We start from the raw sequence: 21,894 nt of genomic DNA, 5'->3' as shown, positions 1-21,894 counted from the left end.
TCTTGCATTTTATCAGAACAAACTCCTCTCTTTCACAGCCCTGCTGGATATTGGTTAAGTATCAGTCATAGCCCCAATAGTATTTTATCCCATATTTACACGGTTTTTTCTGCCAGACAGTACATATCTTGAGAACATGTACTGAATCTCTTATGCATCTTTTCAAAATCTCCAAAGCCAAATACAGTGCCTAATAGAGGGTAGGTGTTTGATAGTACCCTCTCTTTTTAATTAATGAATGAAAATAATTAGGTCACTAAGTAGCTAATTCGCAAAACTTCAAATACAGGCAAAACTATTTTACCCACTTCTGAAGTTTTACAATTATATATTTTCAGAACCAAGTCAATTTGTTTCTCCTACAGTTCACTTCCCCTATAAGGTTGATTCCAAAGATTTTGGTATATCTCACAGAAAAATATTCAGGCAAAACGTTTACATACTTTTTCATTTGCAATGCATATTTTTTTTCTATTAACAGCTTGCCTTAATCATCCTTGAATCCCTAATGATTCCTGTAGTTTTCTGGTACATAACATGCACTCAAATATTCGTTGAAAAAGTTATTTTTAAATTACCATGAGTTTGTTAGCAGATTACAATTAATGAAGAAAAGCTCCAATGCAAAACATTTTAATAGGTTGTCAAATATACAGTTATTAGAATTATCTAAATATCACTTATAAAAATCGGTATATCACATTAGATGATTCTATAAAATAAAAACACAAATCACACGATGACAATAACCCCTGCAGTCCAAGAATACCCCCCATCAATACTACAAATTACAAACACATTTAAAAAAAGACATTGTGTAGACATTTAAACCAAAGTAACTTTGACTACACTAAATACATTCATTCATCAAGTACAATAAATTTAGCATAGTCACTAATACAATTTTAGGTGCAATTTCACATGCTTTCATAAATCTTCCAGTACAACTCCCTATAGTAAAGTGTCTTTGTGCACGCCAATTTCATTTAAATGCAGGAGCATTATACATATCATACTTGAAACTATTTCACTTCATAAACTTGTTAACATATATTGTAAGTGAACACCAGGCCAATTTAACATGATGGCAAAGTTTAACAAATAAAATAAAATTTTTCAAAGTATATTCTAATTTATTTAATCACACTGATGCTATTTCCTCTTATTAGACACTATCAACATAAGTAACGAGAATTTAAACATCAAAAAAACAGAGACTCCAACCTTCCTAAAATATGAACAAGGATTTTAAGTAACCATATAATCACTCTGTAAGTCAAAAATTCCATATTCATTGCCAAATTTAAAATACCAGTGATTTGAAGATGAGACAAGGCCTAAAGTATTTGTACTAAATTGTAAAACACAATTTTAAAAATGTGCAGTAATTTGCTTGTGAATATGTAATGGAATGTTTTTCACAGTAATGTTCTCTTAAAACACTACTCTAAATGGACAGTCTAAAAATAAACGTACCTTTACCGGCAAGAAAAGTGAAAAATTAAGGCCTTTTTATTCTAACTATAATTACCTGAACTCAAGAGTCAAATAGAGGTTATAATGCTGCAAAGTATTATTTTTAACCTAACACATTGTCAGTTGCTTCATCTCAGCTCAATAATCATTACCTTATCTTTACACAAACTCAAATGCTAGTTAACTTTATTATTGTTAAATGCATATTTTTCTGTATCTCTATTTTAATTAGGTCCCCAAACCCACCCCATCTAGACAGAATGCAGAAAATGGTTAGGGCTTTGTCTGACTGGTTCACAACTGTATATTCAGGGGCCAAAAAATGTTGGGCACATGGTAGACATCCACTAAATATTTTTGAATGAATTAAGAAGTCTGGCCTACAGGCAACTCTACGTGTCTTCCCAAAGCACTGATAGACAATTGCTACCTCTTTACATGATCAAATTGACATTTTTTTTTTTTAAAGAAACTGCTGTCTAGGCTACAAAAATATTACAGGATGTAGTGGAAGGATAACTGAGGCTACAAACATATCAAATCAAGGTTAAAGGCACTGGATAAGGAAGATTATTACAAAGCATTGTAAACAATTTTAAGAGCAAATCAAGTTTTAAAGTATCAAATGTCTAACTGCTAAGAGTACTAAAATGATGACAATGTTTTAAAAACAGTGGACAAAATTTCTGTAATTTCACAAATAAAATTGTTTCATACCATTTTCTTTCATCCTGTATTTTCTACAATATTCCAAATCCTAGAAACAAATGTTTTCAGTTGCATGAATTATGAAAATTACAACTGAAATCTCTCAGAAAATTAATCCCTTTTTCTTAAGTTACATTATCAATTTAATATATAGACATTATAGAGATAATATAAAGAACATCACCTTAGAAATCATAAAATAGTAAATTACACTCAAAGTCAGAAAAAAAAGTTCTTATTCAGTTGAACACAATCTAAAGCCCCACAATAGCAAACTGTAGTGTAAAGAGGCATATTAAGTATGATCTTTCTAGACACATAAAATAAAGAATAATGAATACTGAGTTGAAAATACCACAAGCTCCATGTTAGAGCCACTTAATATACATATTTTCACAACTGTTTCCTGAAAAACTATATAGATAAAATATTTAGCACTTACCAATTTTTAATTTATTTAAATCTATGCAACTTCCACCCATATTAAAATATCAATTAGTGTAAATACTTTATTATAAAACTATTATACAATTTAAATTTTTATTAGAGAAATGTTTTATTCACTATCCACAATTTCTTAAAGTCCTTTTCATGAGTGCATTCCATAAGAAATACACTAAAATCATTATTTATGTTTCCTAGGGGGAAAAAAAAACCTATCATAATCCTATTAACCAAACTATATTCTTACTATGCTTATTTCTTAAACATGTACATGTTTAAATATGCTTGGTGAATAGTGATCATTCTTCCCCCGCAGTGGTAAATTTCAGCATAATGTTAAATTACTGGGCTAGACAGTAAAATATTCACATGTAGATTACATAAACAGATACTTATTCTGTGACATGTAAGCTTACTTATAAAGTAACATAAATGGGCATTGGATAACGGTAATAAAAATGTAAACAAACAGAATTAAATGTTAATCCCTTCCCTGAAAAACAAAAGATAAAAGCGCTTCTTGTTTTATTAAAACAAAACCAAAAATGATGTACTGTATCAAAAAGGTAAGACACCGGTTTTTACAAAACTGTATTTCCGAACATGGTAAAGACAATCTGGAAAGCTGATTCACACTTTTGAGCTAAAATGTGCAAAACGTCTGGTAATACTTAAATTTGTTAAATTCATTGTACATAGGCTGATACCATCCCATACAAAAAAGCCTCTTATTAAAAGACTCAAAATTGTTAATTATCTGAGCTTAAGAGTTATTGAACTACTGTCCAAATAACAACAAAAGTCTATATTGTAGAAGAAAAAAAGTAAAATTAAAAATTTTTTGACTATTTGGACTTGAAATTCATCCCCACAAATAAAGCTACAGCCAAAACCCATTTAGGCAGTAGAGAAAAATATGAAGTCTCTATGAAAAATACTTCTACTGACTCTAAATAAAAAATTAAAAACAAATTTTGCATAACAAAATGTATAAGAATTTTAAAGTAATTCAGCTTTAACAGATTTTTAAGCATAGAATTCATAGAGCATTTGGTACTTCTGTCTGTGCTCAGATATTTGCAAAGTACACTTAGAGAGGTTGGGAATGTGAGATAAACATAAAACTGTGATGCCTTCCTCCACACCAAAAAAGCCGCTTAGATTTAAAACTTTAATCTGTAATTCTAGGGGAAAAAGAGAGGGGAAAAGTCCAACAGCCCACAAATCTAAAACATTTTCCAGGAATATGGCAAAACTGTTAACTACTCAGATGTGTTGTTAGCAAATGAAAGTGCAAGTAATGCTTTCATACATATCTAACATATTTCTAAATTTAATTTCAAAGTTTTAAATGTTTTCAATAACAACTAGTTATTTTTTTTTAAAGGTGGTAAATGTGAAATGTGAAACAAAGATAATACATAAAAATCTAATTTTTCCAGGAAAAATAGCTATTATTCCCCGCCACCTATCACAAAATTAAATGATATTTTCCCTGTGGAATAGGATATAAAACTGTTTTGAGTAAGAGTGAAATAGAAGCATGTATTTAGATATGCACCAAACTCATAGAGATGCACCAATTTACACATAGTACTTCTGATAACACAATACTGGATGGTGTCCTTCACTACTTATCAGAATTCTGAGAAACACTTTTTAGCAACATATATTTATACTACTGCTGAACTAAATGGGGACATATAAACACATGAATTTTAAAAGAGAAAATTCTCAAAAGCTATTTAAAGGAGAAATAAGACAAAGCTTCAATCATCCACCTTTTGAAGCTGCAATTAGAGGAAAAGGTATTATATGGTTTATAGCACTTTTCACAATGTAGTAAATATATACCCCACTTTTCACATCAATGAAAGATTTTAAAAGAACCATTTTGTTCCTTGGAAAGATACTTCTCTCTTCTCCTAACCCTGGCAAGAATAATTATTAGTGAACTTAATTTCAAGATTTTTGTTGTTGTTCAATTATCTTTCTCATGAAGTATATTGAAATATGCATATTAATGGAAATTAAAGAAAAAATCTGCTTTTTGAATGCAATAATTCTAAATTGCTTTACTAAGAAGCACCTTTTGATATGCTGGTCTGAACTTTTAATATAAAACCTAAACAGTACTTAACTGTTCTAAAGTAGAATTTTCTCCAGTTTTAATAACTTCATACACAGTAATACTAAGGACATCAACCTGTGCTTTCTAGATTTTTTAAAACTGTTCTAATATTTTAATGAGTTTAGATATGGCTCATTGTCAAGGCTGGGTGGACAGAGATTTCATGACAAATTGGCTACAGAAAGCTAAATAAACTCTTAATGAGTGAATAATGGTTTGCATTTTGCTTCAGCCAAACAGATGTTTAAGCCATGTACCACCACATTCCCTGCTTAAGATTCCTAAGTTTCTTTATTCTTCATAGTTTTCTAATGAACAAATAATTAGTTTTCCTGAGTAAGATTATAAAAAAGATAATCCTTCTACCAAAAGTATAAAGACAAAATGTAGACTCACAATATAAATTTTTTACATAGCTTTACAAGTACAGAGATATTGACCGCTGCTTTTATTATGATTGCCCCATTCCTTAAAAAGACTGCAGAAGACTCAATTGTCTAAAATACTTTGCAGTACAGTAATTAAATGCTTCAGCCCATAAACATATCCCTCATCTATTGTGTTGCTAGGGAACACATGAGCAAAATCTATCATTCGCACTTCTGCTTCTGAAATCTCTTGGCAACCAGTGGGAATATGATAGAAAACTTTTTCCAGTTGGGAAAGTACATTTCCATTTAAATGTTCCTGTGACATGCTTTTCCACCCATTGTCTTGCTCTATATTTTCAACTTTCAATGAAGTCTGACTGTGATGCTTTTTTGAACACATTTTTCTGTGACGAGCATACATCTTGGACAAGCTTTTGCCTACTGAAGCATCTATTTTTCCATTCTCTGTGGAATTTAACACATGAAAGTTATTATTGTACTCCAGTACATCTGTGTCTGACAGTTGCCCTTTGGACAAAAACTTTTCTACCAAAGTTCTGTCATTCGATTTTGTAGTTGTTGGCCGAGATGAACCTTCATAAACAAACAGTAATGAACTTGCATAAAAGTTAAGCTGCTTCTGATTTTCAAACCACTGCAGAATATTCTCAATCTTCTGAATACTGGCAGCAACAGCATCTTTTCTTAAGCAGAATCCATTATGAAAAAACCTGGAGACTCCTATAAACAGGAAAATATTAGGATTATAATGAAATTATGAACTAGCTATCATGTGGGAAATAAACTCATCTTAGATACAATTCTTCAATTTCTTCCCATCACTCCTTGCAATTAGCTGAACAGGCAAAATTCTAGTGAGACATAGAAACTTGGACCTCAACTTAATTTCTAGTGAAGATTCTCTTACTAGAAGATGACACTTATGTAAAGTGAAATATACTATTTAGATTAAAAAAAATCATTACACAAAGACTGGTAGTTAGTTCTCTCTCTATATTCTCTTAAGGAATGTGACTCCAAGATTTGCTTCATTTGCTAGTGTAAGGGATTTGCTTTTAAGATTAACTGTTTGTTAGAATCACATTCAAGAGCTAATCTAAAATCTAGAGTCAAATCACAACTACTTATGGCATCAACAGTCCATTACCAAAATACCAAATCGTTACAATAAATTCTTTCCATTCTTAATAATATTGATTAAATCAGGCTTCACAAAAGTTAAGCTCACTTTGGGGATCAACACTACTCCAGGTTGAATATGTTATTCAAAATTGAGACTTCACATGTTTTAACCTATCAGATTATTAAGCCTCTTTTAAAGTTATTTATGCCTATTTTATCATATTTGAGAATTTATGGGTAAATATAATTTGATTTCTACTCTTAAATAGTTTGTTCCCCCACTCTGGGACAGAAATTGCTAAAAACACATATTCACATTAGCCTGCAAAATATTTTAATAAAGAGCCAATCTGAATATTATCCTGCTATTGGTTAATAAACCAAGGCAAATACTGTTAAGATCACATTGTGTATGTTTGTTTTCTATACCTAAAATTAAAATTTTTCTTCAAACTATTTACACTACACGTAAGCTCTTTCCCATCTTAGGCAAAGCTAAGAATAAACTTCTTAATAGAATGTTATTTCCAGAAATCTATTAAGGTATCATTGTTTTTGTAATAGCTTGGCTATAATCATCTTGGAGGAATGTATGTTAACAGACTTTAAACTACTTCTAATGCCATTTATTTATTATGTAGTTCTAGAAGCTTATACTATACAGCTAAACTAGACATGGGAGATTTCCATAAAAATACATTACATACAACAATACACATTTTAAAGTCTCTTATGTAAAAAAAAGTTTTAATACACTATGATTTACATACTAGGATTTGAAAGACAACCTCTAGTTTCAGGACTTGAACTATAATGGCTGGTTCACAGATGTTCACTATTTTTCTATGCATAATAATAAGAAATAAACTAAAATGTAAAAGAAGGCATTCATAGACCCATGATTTTGGTGTATTACAAACCAGGGATTATGATTAATCCAATTGTGTAAATTTAAGGGTTTATGTTTATTTATTATGGATTCGATCATTATACCAAAGAATAAAGATTGAAATTACTTTAGGATTATCTTGATAACTGTGCAGTAATAAAAGTATTGAAACAGGTTTTTCAATTCTTACCATCCTTTAGAGTTTCTTTTGTTAAGCTTCTTCCATAGTGCTGGTTTTGTGTCTCATAGCTGTCAGAATGAACATGGTAAACCTGTGAGAAAAAGCACTGAGTGTTAAAAACTGATCGTCCTTAACCATGTGGGGTTTACCCGCAATGCAAGGATAGTTAAAGATGGGAACATCTACTCATATTTCGTTCTAATGGATTTAAGAAGAAAAAAATTGCATCATATCAATGAATGCTGAAAAGGCATTTAAAAAATTATATCCTCTATTGATGAAACTGATGAATATTTCCAATATGAAAGAATTATCGACATCAATCCACCAAAAGTTAGCCTAAAGTTTAAGAAGGAAATAAGGAAACATCTGTCCTAGAATAAATACAAGAAGCTTTCAGAAAAAGTATTCTACCACAATGTTTTTTTTTTAATCATCTAATATTGTCCTGGAATTTCTAGCAAATATAAATAGACAAGAGAAAGGGTATAATAATTTGGAAAGAAGGAGATAAAAATATTACTCTTTGTAGATAATGGTTGTGTATCAGAAAATCAACTGAAAAACTAATACAAACAATAAGAACTTGAAATGGTGACTGAGTACAAATTGGTACACAGAAATAAGCTTTCATATTTACAAATAACCAGTTAGAAAATGTAATGGAAGACTCCATTACATGTGCAACAAATTAATAAAACACAGAAATTAAATAAGTTTAAGTCTATATAAAGATATCTTTAAAACATTCCTAAGACATATGAACACTCACCCATTGTTCTGAGAAAATTCAACATCATAAAAGGTATTAATGCTACTTAATCAACAACTAAAATGAGATTATAATAAAACAACTTTTCTTAATCATATAAGTTAATTCTGAAGTTCATATTAAAAAAACAAAAATAGGCAGGAAAAATCCAAATAAGAATAATGAGGGAACAGCCTTGCCATCCTACTAGATATTAAAACATATTTTTTATTTTCTGACTTTATTAACATGAGAAATATAATTATATATAGTGTACAACATGATTAGTTGCTATACATACACACTGTATAATGATTACTAAGATTGAGATAATTAACACATGCATCACCTCACAGTTAACTCATTTTTTGTGCATGTGTGGTGAGAAGGCTTAAGAGCTACTCTCAGCCAATTTCAAGTACATAGTACTATATTATTAATTATAATCACCATGCTGTACATCAGGTCCTTAGAACTTATTCATCCTGTAACCAAAAGTTTGTACCCTTTGACCTACATCTCCCCATTTCCCCTTTCCCCAAGCCCCTAGGAGCCACCATTCTATTTTGTTTCCATGAAATTAGATTTTTTTCTTTTTTCTTTTTTCTTTGGTTCACATATTAGTGGTACTACACATCACTTGTCTTTCTTTGTCTGGTTTATTGCACTTAGTGAATGCCCTCCAGATTCACCCATACTGTTGCACAGCGAGATTTCCTTCTTTCTTGTGGCCGAATAATAATCCATTGTGTGTGTGTGTGTACACACACACACAAACTACATCTTCTTATCCATTCATCTGTAGGTGACACTTAGATTGTTTCCATATCTTGGCTATCGTTAATGTTGCAATAAACATGGGAGTGCAGGTATCTCCAAGATACTGATTCCATTACAATATATCTTTAGAATCAAATACATGAGAAGTTTATATGTGATAACAGTATTTTAAATCAGTAGAAAAAGATGGATAATTTATTAAATAGTGATGGTGTCTTTAGGTAGTGATCTGGAAAAAAATAAGTTGTATTTATACCTTATACAAGGATAAATTCCAAATACATCAAATACCAAAATGCACTAAATGAAATGATAAAAGTGTCCCCATAAAGATTGAAGAATCCTTGAATAACTGATACTAGGGAAGGCATTTCCAACCACAACTCAAGTCTTGATACTTTAACACACACCCTCCTACCTATATACGATATGTTCCAGTCACCTTACATAAATTCCTGTTTCACAATATGCTCTACTTCTCAATTTTCTACCAGTTACTTTCCTTTGTTGCCAGTTCAAAAGACAGGTATCCCCTGCTTTTCAAAAGTTTGTGTAACGCCACTTTACTTTTACAAAAGAACTACATTAGTATCCGTATTTGCTAACCAAAAGAGGTCTGAAGAGGATTTTCACTTCTATAAAGAAAGGCAAAAAGTGAAAATAGTGTTCAGCCTTTGTTTTGTAGTAACCTTTACAGAGGCAACACGAACCCCAGCAGCAAGAGCAGCACAACTAAACTCCTTCCCAGGGAACTGCACTCAGCATTCAGCATCAAGCTGCCGTACCTTTGAACTCTGAGTGTGTTTTATCTTGATGAATTTTGTGCATCCATTAGCAAGAGGTAGCCTAAGGTATCAGAAAAGCCTGAGGGGTTATTTTTTGGGTGTGGGAATACTCAAAACTTTTCCATATAAATTAATTGTAACTAAGTTTTCACTTGATGCCCTTTCAGATTATAAAATGTTTCACAGGAACACTCTACTTTCATAGAGCAGGGAAAAACTACTATCTTTTCTAAAGTCACTCTGTAACCCTTCTCTCTTGACTCCCTTGCTCTTATAGGCCCTACTCTGCTTCTACTTCTTTTGTAATACATTATCTCAATAAATCTTATTAAATCAATGATGAGTCTTTTTAAAGATTTTTTTTTCATTTTTTAAGTCATCTGTACATCCAGCCTGGGGATCGAACTCACGATCCTGAAACCAAGAGTTGTATATTCACTAACTGAGCCAGCCAGGTGCCTGAAAATTAATCTTTTTTTCTTTTTCTTTTTTTTTTTTTTTAGACTTTCTTTTCTTTTTTAATTTAAATTTTAGTTAGTTAACTTACAATGCAATATTGGTTTCTGGAGTAGAATTCAGTGATTCATCACTTACATACAATACCCTGTGCTCATCACATCAAGTGCCCTCTTTAATACCCATCACCCACCTAGCCCATACCCCACCCACCTCCCTCCATCAACCCTGTTTGTTCTCTACCATTAAGAGTGTCTTATGGCTTGTTTCCCTCTCTCCTTTACTTCTTTTCCCTCTTCCCATATGTTCATCTGTTTTCTTTCTTAAATTTCACATGAATGAGATCAAATGGTATTTGTCTCTGACTTATTTCACTTAGCATACTACATTCTAGCTCCATCAACGTTGTTGCAAATGGCAAGACTTCATTTTTCTTGAGTCTTATCATCTACACCATCTTGGGATCAATGAAATATAGTATAATTAATGAAAATCATTAAAAATAAAAGAATTCCTAGGGGAGCCTGGGTAGCTCAGTCAGTTAAGCGTCCAATTCTTGATTTCGGTTCAGGTCATGATCTCAGGGTTGTGAGACTGAGCCCTGTGTCAAGCTCTGCGCTGGCTGTGGAGCCTGCTTAAGATTCTCTCTCTCTCTCCCCCTCTGCCCCTCCCCCTGCTCTCACACCCTCTCTAAATAAATAAATAAATAAAAAGATCCTAAATCAGCACAAAAAATTGGCAAGTTATTCTACCCACAAAACCTCTTCTACTGGCTGAACACAGCAAAAAAATATTTAAATATATTTTAAATATCTGATATATTTGGTAAACTTCAGTCTAGTAAGTGATATCAAGGGATTTTTGTTGTTGTTGTTGTTTAGAGGCATGACTTTCCTGGAGGGAAATTTTTAAACTTTATGAGTATTAATTCTAAAATTATCCAACTCTATTATTAGTCTATAAACCCACTGTGACTAAAAAGTTCAATGAATTTACCACCTTCCAGAGAAATAAACTATTTGAAAAATTTAACCCTAACACGATATTCCTATTAAAATTCAAGGTTTATCTTCCAATTTTAATGTCCTAGAATTGTGTAAGTAAATCTATATTCACATCATTTTCATTAATTATCTCACACTTCAATCATATCCTTTCTCAGATAATTAAACAATATGTATAAAGGAAGTTATGAGAACAAAAATAACAGGAATACAAATTGACCCACATCCAAACTCGCATTTTTTTTGCAGGAACTGACAATTACAACTTAATCCTAAAATTCAAGTGTAAATTTAAGGAGGACCCAGAATTAGTCAAAACAGTCTTGAAAAAAGGAAGAATAAAATTAGAGCTATCACAATTTCTGATTTCAAAGCCTACTCCAAGGCTACATTAACAGACGGTGTGGCTCCAAAAAAATATTTGCAAATCATATATTTGATAAGGGGTTAATATCCAAAATACATAAAGTACTCATACAATTTAAAAGAAAAAAATCTAATTAAAAAAAATGGGCAGAGGAACCAAATAGACATTTTTCCAAGGAAAACATCCAAATAGCCAACAGGAACATCAAAAGATTCTCAACATCGCTAATCTCAGGGAAACACAAATCAAGACCACAATGACATGTTACCTCACACTTGTTAGAATGGCTACCATCAAAAAGACAAGAGAGAACAAGGATTGGCAAGAATATGGAAAAAAGGGAATTACACTCCTTTCCTGGGAATTATACTCAATATCTCAGCATCAAGCCACCAGAGCTTTCAACTATATAGTTCAAATGCTAGGAATGTAAATTGGATACAGCTACTACCGAAAACAGTATGGAGGTTCCTCAAAAAATGAAAAAACAGAACTACCATATGATTCAGCAATTCTACTTCTGGGTATATATTCAAGGAAATAAAAACAGAATTATCATAGAAATATGTGCATTTCCATGTTCACTGAAGCATTATTCACAATAGCCAAAATATGGAAACAACCTAAACGTCCATCAATAGATGGATGGATAAAGATATGCTGTACATATATACAATGAAATTATTCATTCATGAAAAAGAAGCAAATCCTGCCATTTGAAGCAACTAGGATGCACCTTAAGGGCATTATGCTATATAAAATAAGTCAGACAGAGAAAGACAAGAACTTCGTGGCATCACTCATATGTGGAGTCTCAAAAAAAAAAAAAACCAAACTCATAGAAACAGAGCAGAAAAGTGGTTGCCAAGGGCTGGGAGGTGGGGGAAATAGGGCAAAGTGGGTAAAAAGGTACAAATTTTCAGCTACAAGATGAATAAAATCTGAGGATCTAATGTAAAATATGGTGACTATAGCTGATAACACTGTACTGTATAATTAAAATTTGCTGAGAGTAGAACTGAAATGTTCTCTCACAAGTAAAAGATGGATGTGTTAATTAGCTAAGGGGAAATCCTTTCACATGTATATGTACATCAAATCACCATGATGTATACTTTAAATATCTTACAATTCTATAGGTCAACTATACCTCAATAAAGACTAAATTTAAAAAAAGTGTGATACTGGCATAAAGATAGATAACGTGGATCAAGGAAACAGAACTGAAAGTCCAGAAATAAATTCTCACATTTATAGTCAACTTATTTTCAAAAAGGGTGTCAAGACCATTTGATGAGGGAAAGAATGGTCTTTTCAACAAATGGTGCTGGAACAACTAGATATCCATATGCAAAAGAATTAAGTTTGTCTCCTTCCTCAAACCACACCCCCAAAATTAACTTAAAATGCATCACATATCCCAATGTAAGAACTAAAACTATACAATTTTTAGAAGAAAAATAGTAAATCTTCATGACTTTGGGTCAGGCAATGATTTTTTGGTTGTAACACCAAAGGCGTAAGCAATGAAAGAAAAAAAAATAGATTTCAAAATGAAAACTTTTGTGCTTCAAAGGAACTATCAAGAAAGTGAAATAATGTGAGAAAATATTTGCAAATCATATCTGATCAGGGATTTGTATAAAACTCATTAATAAAAAGACAAATAAGCCAATGTAAAAATAGCCAAAGGATCGGAATAGACATTTCTCCAAAGAAGATATACAAATGGTCAATAAGCACGTGAAAAGATGCTTAACATAATTAGCCATTAGGGGAATGTAAATCAAAACCATAATGAGATACCACTTCACACCCGTTAGGATGGCTATGGTTTAAAAAAAAAAAAAAGAAAGTAACATGGTTGGGCAAGGATGTGAAGAAACTGAAACACTCACAACATCACTGGTAGGAAAGTATAATGATGCAGGAACTTTGGAAAAACACTTTGGCATTTCTTAAAAAGTTAAACTTAACCACAGGACCCACCAATTTCAAACTTAGAAATCTATCCAAAAGAAATAAAAACATGCACACGTAAAAAACTTGTACAGGGATGTTCATAGCCATAAAGTAGAAATAACCTAATGTCTATCAATAAATGAATGGATACGGGAAGCCTGGGTGGCTCAGTTGGTTAAGCATCTGCCTTCGGCTCAGGCCATGATCCCAAGGGTCCCAGGATCAAGTCCCACATTGGGTTCCTTGCTCAGTAGGGAGCCTGCCTCTCCCTCTGCCTGCTGCTCCCTGCTTGTGCTCTCTCATTCTCTCTGACAAATAAATAAAATCTTTTAAAAAATTAAATAAATGAATGGATAAAGAAAATGTGGCATATATGGACAATGAAATACTATTAACAATAAAAAGGAATACAATACTGATATATGCCACAACATGGCTGAACTTTTAAAAACATTAAATGAAAGAATCCAGTCACAAAAGACTACCTATTATATTGTATGATTCCACTTATATGAAATGTCCAAAAGAGGCAAATCTATAGGGACAGAAAGTAGAACATAGTTGCCTAAGGTTAGGGGGAGTTGAAAGACTGAAAGAAAAAGAGAGGTGACTTCTAATAGGTATGGCATTTCTTTTGAGGGTGATGAAAATATTCTGAAGTTGAATGTGGTGATGGTTGCCCAACTCCACAAATATACTAAAACCAATGAACCATATATTTAATGAGTGAATTGAAGGATATGTAAATTATATCTCAATAAAGTTGTTATTAAAAAAATGCAAACAGAAGAACTTCTATTTGTCTGGGGAAACTGCATATCCCAAGAATGCCAAATCACACAATGTCTTATTTATCCTGTATTTGTACCCTAAAGGTAATAATAGAAACTCACTGAAGAATTTTTAAATAGGGTAATGTCCTAATTAGATATACCTTTTGCAATGTTTGATGAACAGATTGGAAGAAGGCAAAACTGAACTTGAAGAGATCAGTTAAGACTAGAGTCTGGAAAGGGATAATGGGACTCAAGAGATGTTTGGGAATTATGATCAATAGGATTGATGGATGGTTCTGAGATGTGATAGTACTATAAGTTTTCTTCTTTGTAAAATTGTATGTATGGTGATGTCATTTACTGGGATAGGGAATAATAGAGATGTTCCTATTGTTGTGGTTGTTAGTTTGCAAGAAGGATGTGTGTCAGTTTTTAATGTACTAATTCTAGATGTCTTTACATTATCCAAGCAAAGGTCTAGCTATACAGACGGACAGCAAAGAAAAACCAGAGGCAGAAGATATGCATTTGGGTGTTACTACTGTAAGTGAAAATAAACCAATTAAGAACAAAAGACACTGCTTAGAAGAAACAGAAAGAAAAAAGAGGGAGTAAAATGGAATTGAGAATACCTCAACATTTAAAGAATAAACAGAAAGAAATGAGCTAGTAAAGACGACTGCAAAGTGGTCTTAGGAAACAGCCAGGAGAGGGTGTCATGAACACTAAGAGGAAAAGTTTCAAGGAGGGCTTAGTTAGCACTGAAAGCTGCTTTTCAAAGTAAAGTAAAGTGAGTAATGAAAAATGTCATTTGGACCTATTAACAATGAAGATTGTTAAGGTCTTTAGAGACTTTAGTGAGGAACAAAACTGAAGGGATGATCAAACAGAAGCCAGACTGGAATAAGTTTAAGAATACTGAATGGAGTGGCGCCTGGGTGGCTCAGTCCCTTAAACATCCGACTCTTCATTTTAGCTCAGATCATAATCTCAGGGTCGTGAGATCGAGCCCTACGTCAGGCTCCATGCTCAGCACAGAGTCAGCTTGAGAGTCTCTCTCCCCCTTGCTCTCTGCCCCTCCTCCACTTGCATGCTGCACGTGTGTGCTTTCTCTCAAATAAATGAATAAAATCTTAAAAAAAAAATAAAAGAATACTGAGTGGAAAGGCAATAGAAATAACTAGTTCGGTTGTGAAGGGGAGGCAAGTCAAATCTACCGCTAGAGAGCAGAGCACAGTAAAGGCAGAGTTTTGATGTTTCATTACTGAAAAAATTGAGTAATCTGAACATATTCAAAGCAAAGTTAAAGAGTCAGTATATCGACAGAAGTTGAAGATATAAGAAAAACAAGAGAGAATCAATACTATTAGGTTCCTGAAGAGGTGGGAGGACTGAGGTCCAGAGGACCTAAGGAAGGGGTATACTTAGACAAGACGACAAAAAATTCTTCAGTGTGACAGAAAGAAATAAGAGGGACTGAAAGTACTTGCAGGGTAGGTATGTACACCTGTTAGCAAAAAATTAAAGGAAATCCTGTCTGATATCTTTTATTTTTTCTGAAGCAGAAGGCAAATTCATCTGCTAAAAGTGAGAAGGAAAGTGGGAGGGTGAGAGATTTGACAACAGTTAAGGTTTAAATAGTTGCCCTGTTAGATTCCTGTGGGATGTTTATTCCTTGTTTGTTTTAACATTATTCCATTACCCTTTTTTTTCTTTACCATATACCCACATTTAGTTATAGTTTTCTAAAATGAAGTAACTGTACAACATTTCTTTGGTTTTATTTATAATCAGAATACCAAATTCAACTGTGCTGTTATTACCATCACATTAACATTTCATCTATAAAACTTCCTGTAACTCTCCTGTTTAAAGGTCAAACGAACACCTTACATCTTACATTATGAATTTCAAAACTACCCATTATGCTTATACAGGTAAACAATCGTTTATCATATATACAAATTTTATCTCCACACATCTAGAAGGCATACCATTTTATTTAAAGGATTTTATTCCACATTACTTCTTAACTGTGGCATACTGTTTGCAAAGATGGCCTCAGCAATCCTTCCCATCCTTGTGTGCATTGACATTTATATTGTGACTTCTCAATTCCCACCATCAGAAGCGGAGTCTATTTCTTTTCCCTATCAATATGGGCTGGCCCTACGATATACTTTGTCCCATATGCATCCATAGATGTGACATCAAATGACTTCCTAATGTAGATTTCAAGAGACCTTATAGCTCTCACTCTTGACTTCTTGGGATATGAAGAAGCTCCAGCTAGCTTTCTGGAACATGAGAGATCACAGCAAAAAAGGCTCAGCCAACAGTACAATCTCCCAGACATGAGAGTGAGGTCATTTTAGACCATCTAGCCCTAGCTGAGCCATCAAATGAGCATAGTCATATGAGGGACCCTACGTGAGATCAGCAAATTTTCTACCTGAGCCCAACTTAAACTGTCAACCTAAAGAATCATGAGCAAATAAAACTGTTTTAAAGACAGTCTGAAGAAATAACCTAACTTTTCATTTCCCTTTTCTATTTTAAAAATATAGAAAAAACTGAATATATAAATTTATCACTTTTCTCATGGAAAAAACATAAATAATATCACATTTACTTATCACATTATTTTGCACTTAAACTTAAGCTTCTTTAAAACAAAATTACCAGAGTCAGAGTCTTGTGGTTCAGCGATTCATTCATTTATTAATTACATACCATGTGTCAGAATAACTCCAGACACTGACCATATATTACTGAACAAAGGAGATTAAAATCTCTGCCTGCATTGGGGAGATATGGATAACCCAAAACCAAAATTTTTTATTTTCTAATATGTAAGTATTATAGTAACATCTATATTTTTCAAGGAAAGAACATGTAAGGAGAAATGTTACCAATAATCGCTCTTACCCTCATGCCAAGCACCAAGAACCCAATCTCTTCCATTAATGGGTACTTGCTGACCTGTTGCTTAATCTTCTCAGATGAGGCAAAAGGATCATAACTCTTTCGCCCTATCTTTACATCCATTATACAGGGCTTATTAAATTTATGGGTCACATCTTCCAGTTTTAAGTATAAATCTGTTATTAAAGAAAAACCTTAATTAGTAATAGGCAAACATATTACTACCCAAATGACCGCCAGGGGAAAACAAAATGAGGAAATCTTAAAACTGAGAAAAAAGTTAAAATAAATCCAGATCAACAATTATTATTACTCCATCTAAAAAAAAAACAAACAAAAACTGACCAACAAATTTATAACAAGTATAAAAAGCACAGAGAAACTTACAGGAAGTGATTAAATAATATTCAATCATAAGCAAAAGAATGAAATAGATATAAGGTTTCTAAGGACATTAAAATGAGATTATTTCAAAAGCTGTTTCAGAATGCATTCCCCTTTTGAATACATTTTATGTCATCTGTGCCTCTGCAGATCTCTTAGTATTTTAATAATTCTTAACAATCTTCATTTAAAATTAGTAATAGGAATCAATCCTTCCCGCAGAGTACACAACAGTAGTATAGCTAAAGAAAGGTGAATCAATCTAAATTAGGGTCACTGCCAAATATACATTCTAGTCTTCCTAGTCTCAAAAGAAAAATAAATATCTTGCTTTTTAGGATATAAGCATTCATCAAAAGTTCATCTGCAAACTATTTTGGCATCCTGCATACATCTTCCCACAGAAAACTATTATAAATGGTCAAGTAAAAGATTACAAAAGTTCCAGTTATTACATACTGTAGCTGACTAAGTACAGCTTAGCTTGAAAGTAAAGTCTAGGTACACTGAGGGAAGGAAGGAAAGAAAGTCTCTCTTTATTGGATGAAAGAATCCTCCCAAAGTTCTGACTGAGATCATTCATAACTTTCAGTTATGAATTTGTGAAGCATTTCTCCCAAAAACTTTTCTCAAAAACAGAAAAGATTTTATGTTTTTTTAACAAAGTAGCAGTTAGAGAACGTATGTATTTTCTATGAATTAAATAAAAGGTCACCAGAGAAAAAAGAAGATTTACCCTCTTCTCCTTTACCTCGACCCACCAAGACTAGCATAGTTATTAAATTACAACAAAGAAGTCTGTGTTGAACCAAAAGTGAGAACAACCCTGGGAGACCTTGTGAAAGTTTAAAGCCCCTCAGATTTAAGGGGCATAAATCTCTTCCTTGAAAGGATAAGAAAGAGGTAAGTTTTATCCCTTAGTCAAAGGAAGATAGGGGCAAGGTCATGATTTTGTAGAACTAGGTGAAGTCAAGCCCAAATATGACAAAAAACTATAGCCTAAGAAACCAGCACTGGCACATAGGAAGAAGTATGACACATTTTAAAGAAGGACGCTCACAAACAGACATGTTCAACAAGAGAAAACGAAAGGTCTGGACACAGACACAGGACTGTTGACAGTGAAAGGTAATGGCATAGTGGGAATATCCTTATCAAGAAATTGGATTCCACCCAAGCTTCTGTGCTTTTAAAAGATAACTACAGGATGGGGTGAGAAGATGGGGAAGAAAGCAGCACAAAGCAGTCCCCTTCAGATTCTCTCCTCTCATCTCCAGCTATCTTGAGCGAAAATAAACAGATCTATCCTTTTCCTACAGCCGTCTAAAAATTTCAGTAACAAGGTTTAGATTTCAAATATCAGAAAAGACTAATTAGAACCTAATACAGTAAACCACTGACATTCACAAGTGTATCATTAATTTCCATAAATCAAGAGACCCCAAAAGTCTTCTTGAAGTGAGGCGATGGGTATAAAGATAGTGAGTGAACTTAGCTAACTATCATAGCATCTTTATCTGAGTGTAGGGTTATTATTTTCTACTTGCCAATTTGGTAGTGATTAAAAACAAACAACAAACCGTTTTTTGTAATAAGATAGAGATGACAGAAGCGTGAGTAGATTACAAATCTTAATATCAAATCTCTATTTCCTCCTCCCCTCTTGGGAAGAAGGAAAATACAAATGCAAATCCCATACATAGTAGGAATACAATAAATGTTTGCTGAATGAATGAATGTTTGCCTTTCTCATTCCTATTGCAGACTGAGACTTTAGGTTTGGCCTTACTAACACTATAATAACTGAGTCATTCCTTCAGTAAACAGGCCTGAGCATCCTGGGTTTTATTTGACATTTATTTCAACTACCCAAATGTGTTTTTCTTTACTTTCAGGTTCTTGATATGTGATATAGGACTCGAATTACCAAATAACTGCTAGATTATTATTAGCCTTAAATTAATAACCCTTAAATTAAGGCCTACTGAATTGGCTTATTGTTTTCTTTTAGTTCCCTAGCTTTGAATTTTTTTTTTAAGTGAAACTAAGAATTTGAGACTGTAATTTCTATCCTTCCCTCTAAGTTGTAAAAATAAACATCAAAACCTGCTTTTAGAGACGCAGTTTTTTAAGGATATAATGTCATATATCTAGCAGCTTGCCACAAGTGCTTTTGAATGAAATAGGTAAATAGGAAAATGGTGCATGATCTCAGCACTGAGACCTTTACTGATTTTTTTTATAGGTTGTTATCACTAGAGATAAGTCTGAATACTAATTCTCTATGAAAAATGCTATTAGCAAATTATTTTGCGAGCACAGAGCTTAATTCAAAGTAGGTCAATCCTGAGATTCAGTAACTTAAATGCTCAAAGGCATTTTACTACAGGGGAGTTTCATCTGTAAGGCAATGCTGCAGACTGGATAACAAAGGACACTTTTTCAGCCAGGCACCTTCTGGGTATAGAATGGACCAGTTTTTTTAAATTTTTAGGTAAACAGAAAATATGTTCTAAAACTTATCCAAAAATTGGATGGACTAAAAATAAGATAAATGTTCTATCTGGAATAGTTTTAAGTTCATTCTGACCAAAGTCAAGGAAATAAATTAAACTACTTTAATATGATGTTTGGAAAATAAGTATGATATGATTATTTAATATGATATAACTTGCAAGGTATGATTTTGAATGAAGAGAGGTGATTTTTACATATATATGAATATACATGTGTATATTTGTATGTGTATCCATCCTAAAGATTTATAGAATAATAATTAGATTTACTTTTTTAAATTCTGAAAAGCTCTATTTAGGACAGCAGATTCTGATAAGCCAGTCCGCCAGAGGTCAAAGGACTGGCATTTGTGATCACATCTAAGGAGACATTCTGTAAAGCCTACTCTTGGTTTTTGTATTGTAAATAAAAGGACATCTACTTATAAGAGGTTACACTGACTAGAAATATAGTTAAGTTTAAGAGGCTATGGCTATAAGAGATAAATCTATTACTTATCTATTAATTTATGAGAAGTATACACAGAATTTCTATAATTCATTAATTTTTTGAGATACAGATCATGAAAATAACTACCAGGTATTCAGAAACACACCACTTCATGCTGTTATGAGCAGATTACTAAGTAAGATTTCTCAGTGTCTTTACCAATGATATGATCAGAATGCTCAAAATATTTATATACTTCATGCTGTTCATGACAGTATAAGATTACCCAAGGTTACTATGGCTGAAGGAAACTTTCCTATTTTAAATATATTTTCTAATTAAAAATGTATAATTAAATATAATTACCTTAAATATAAATTAAATATAATACTTACATTGTTCTGTAATACATTAAGCATAAAAAATTCCTATAGCAAATTTTTTACTGCTGGAACATATTCCTGACACTCTAAGAAACAGACAGAAGATTCCCAGTATCAAAAGAGAAAAAAATAGAAACATTTGAAATACTGTTGAAAAACTGAAAGACCTACATATAACTAAACAGTAAAGATAATATAATTAGTTCCTTTAAAGGAAGGACAAGGGAGAGGGCATTTAGGGAGTTGAAGGAAGACTTATTTAGATGCTCTTACTGAATATTACTGATTGTATAAATTGTGAGAATATGTGTTCCAAGTTTCATCAAATTCTTCCCTACCATCATTAGAAAGCCTACTAGATACTGATTACCATCTTCATTTCTGAACCTCTCAAAAAGGAGAAAAGGCCAGATGAGGAACCCCTGCCCAACTATGAAGCCATACGGAAAACAGAGAAGGCCCTGCTTCTGCTTTCCACTGCAATCATTGGTCATTTCTAAGAGCAAGATAAACTGAAAGTAGAAAGAATTACAGGCAGAGACACTGAACCTCCAAATTTGACCTAAGTATGAAGGAGAGAACAGACATGTATGACAGCTTATTTCAGTGCATGCTTCCTAAAATTTGACTAGTAGCTAGATCCAGAAACCTAACAATCAGGCTGGAGATTAAATTTAAAAACTCTCAATTTGCTCAAACCCACTTGAAGATATACTTTTCTATCTCCCTAAATAACTATCAGGAAAAGGCTTTTGATGATGGTACGTGTACTAGGCATCATATGTTTATACAGATACAGATCAGATTTAATATCTATAGCTCAAAATCTTCAAAGATAATTTACAAATGTTTCAACTTAAAAAAAAAACCCACTGGCCACGTTCTAAAATTAGCTAATGTTGATGATTGTACAACTCTGTGAATATACTAAGAACTACTGAATTGTATACTTTAAATGAGTGGGTCTTATGATACATAAATTATATCTTAATAAAGCTATCATAAAAAAATAAAAAGAAAAAAACCCTTATT

General features: G+C 32.6%; 1 protein-coding gene across 2 annotated transcripts in view; it reads right to left on the bottom strand.

Annotated features, from left to right (window-relative positions):
- Window positions 1-617: 617 nt before the first annotated feature.
- Window positions 618-21,894, bottom strand: part of IPMK (inositol polyphosphate multikinase) — a 43,001-nt gene continuing 21,724 nt past the window's right edge. For both annotated transcript variants that reach the window (XM_045783151.2, XM_045783152.2), the window contains exons 4-6: window positions 17,153-17,325; window positions 7,353-7,434; window positions 618-5,871 (exon numbers count right to left, since the gene is read on the bottom strand). In XM_045783151.2, the coding sequence (XP_045639107.1) occupies window positions 5,249-5,871; window positions 7,353-7,434; window positions 17,153-17,325 (878 nt within the window). In that variant the 3' untranslated portion in view covers window positions 618-5,248. The remainder of the gene's footprint in view (window positions 5,872-7,352; window positions 7,435-17,152; window positions 17,326-21,894) is intronic.

Source organism: Ursus americanus, chromosome 6, assembly GCF_024610735.1.
Source record: "Ursus americanus isolate L20-20 chromosome 6, mUrsAme1.1.p, whole genome shotgun sequence".
NCBI lineage: Eukaryota > Metazoa > Chordata > Mammalia > Carnivora > Ursidae > Ursus > Ursus americanus.
This window is presented reverse-complemented; position numbering and strand designations above follow the sequence as displayed.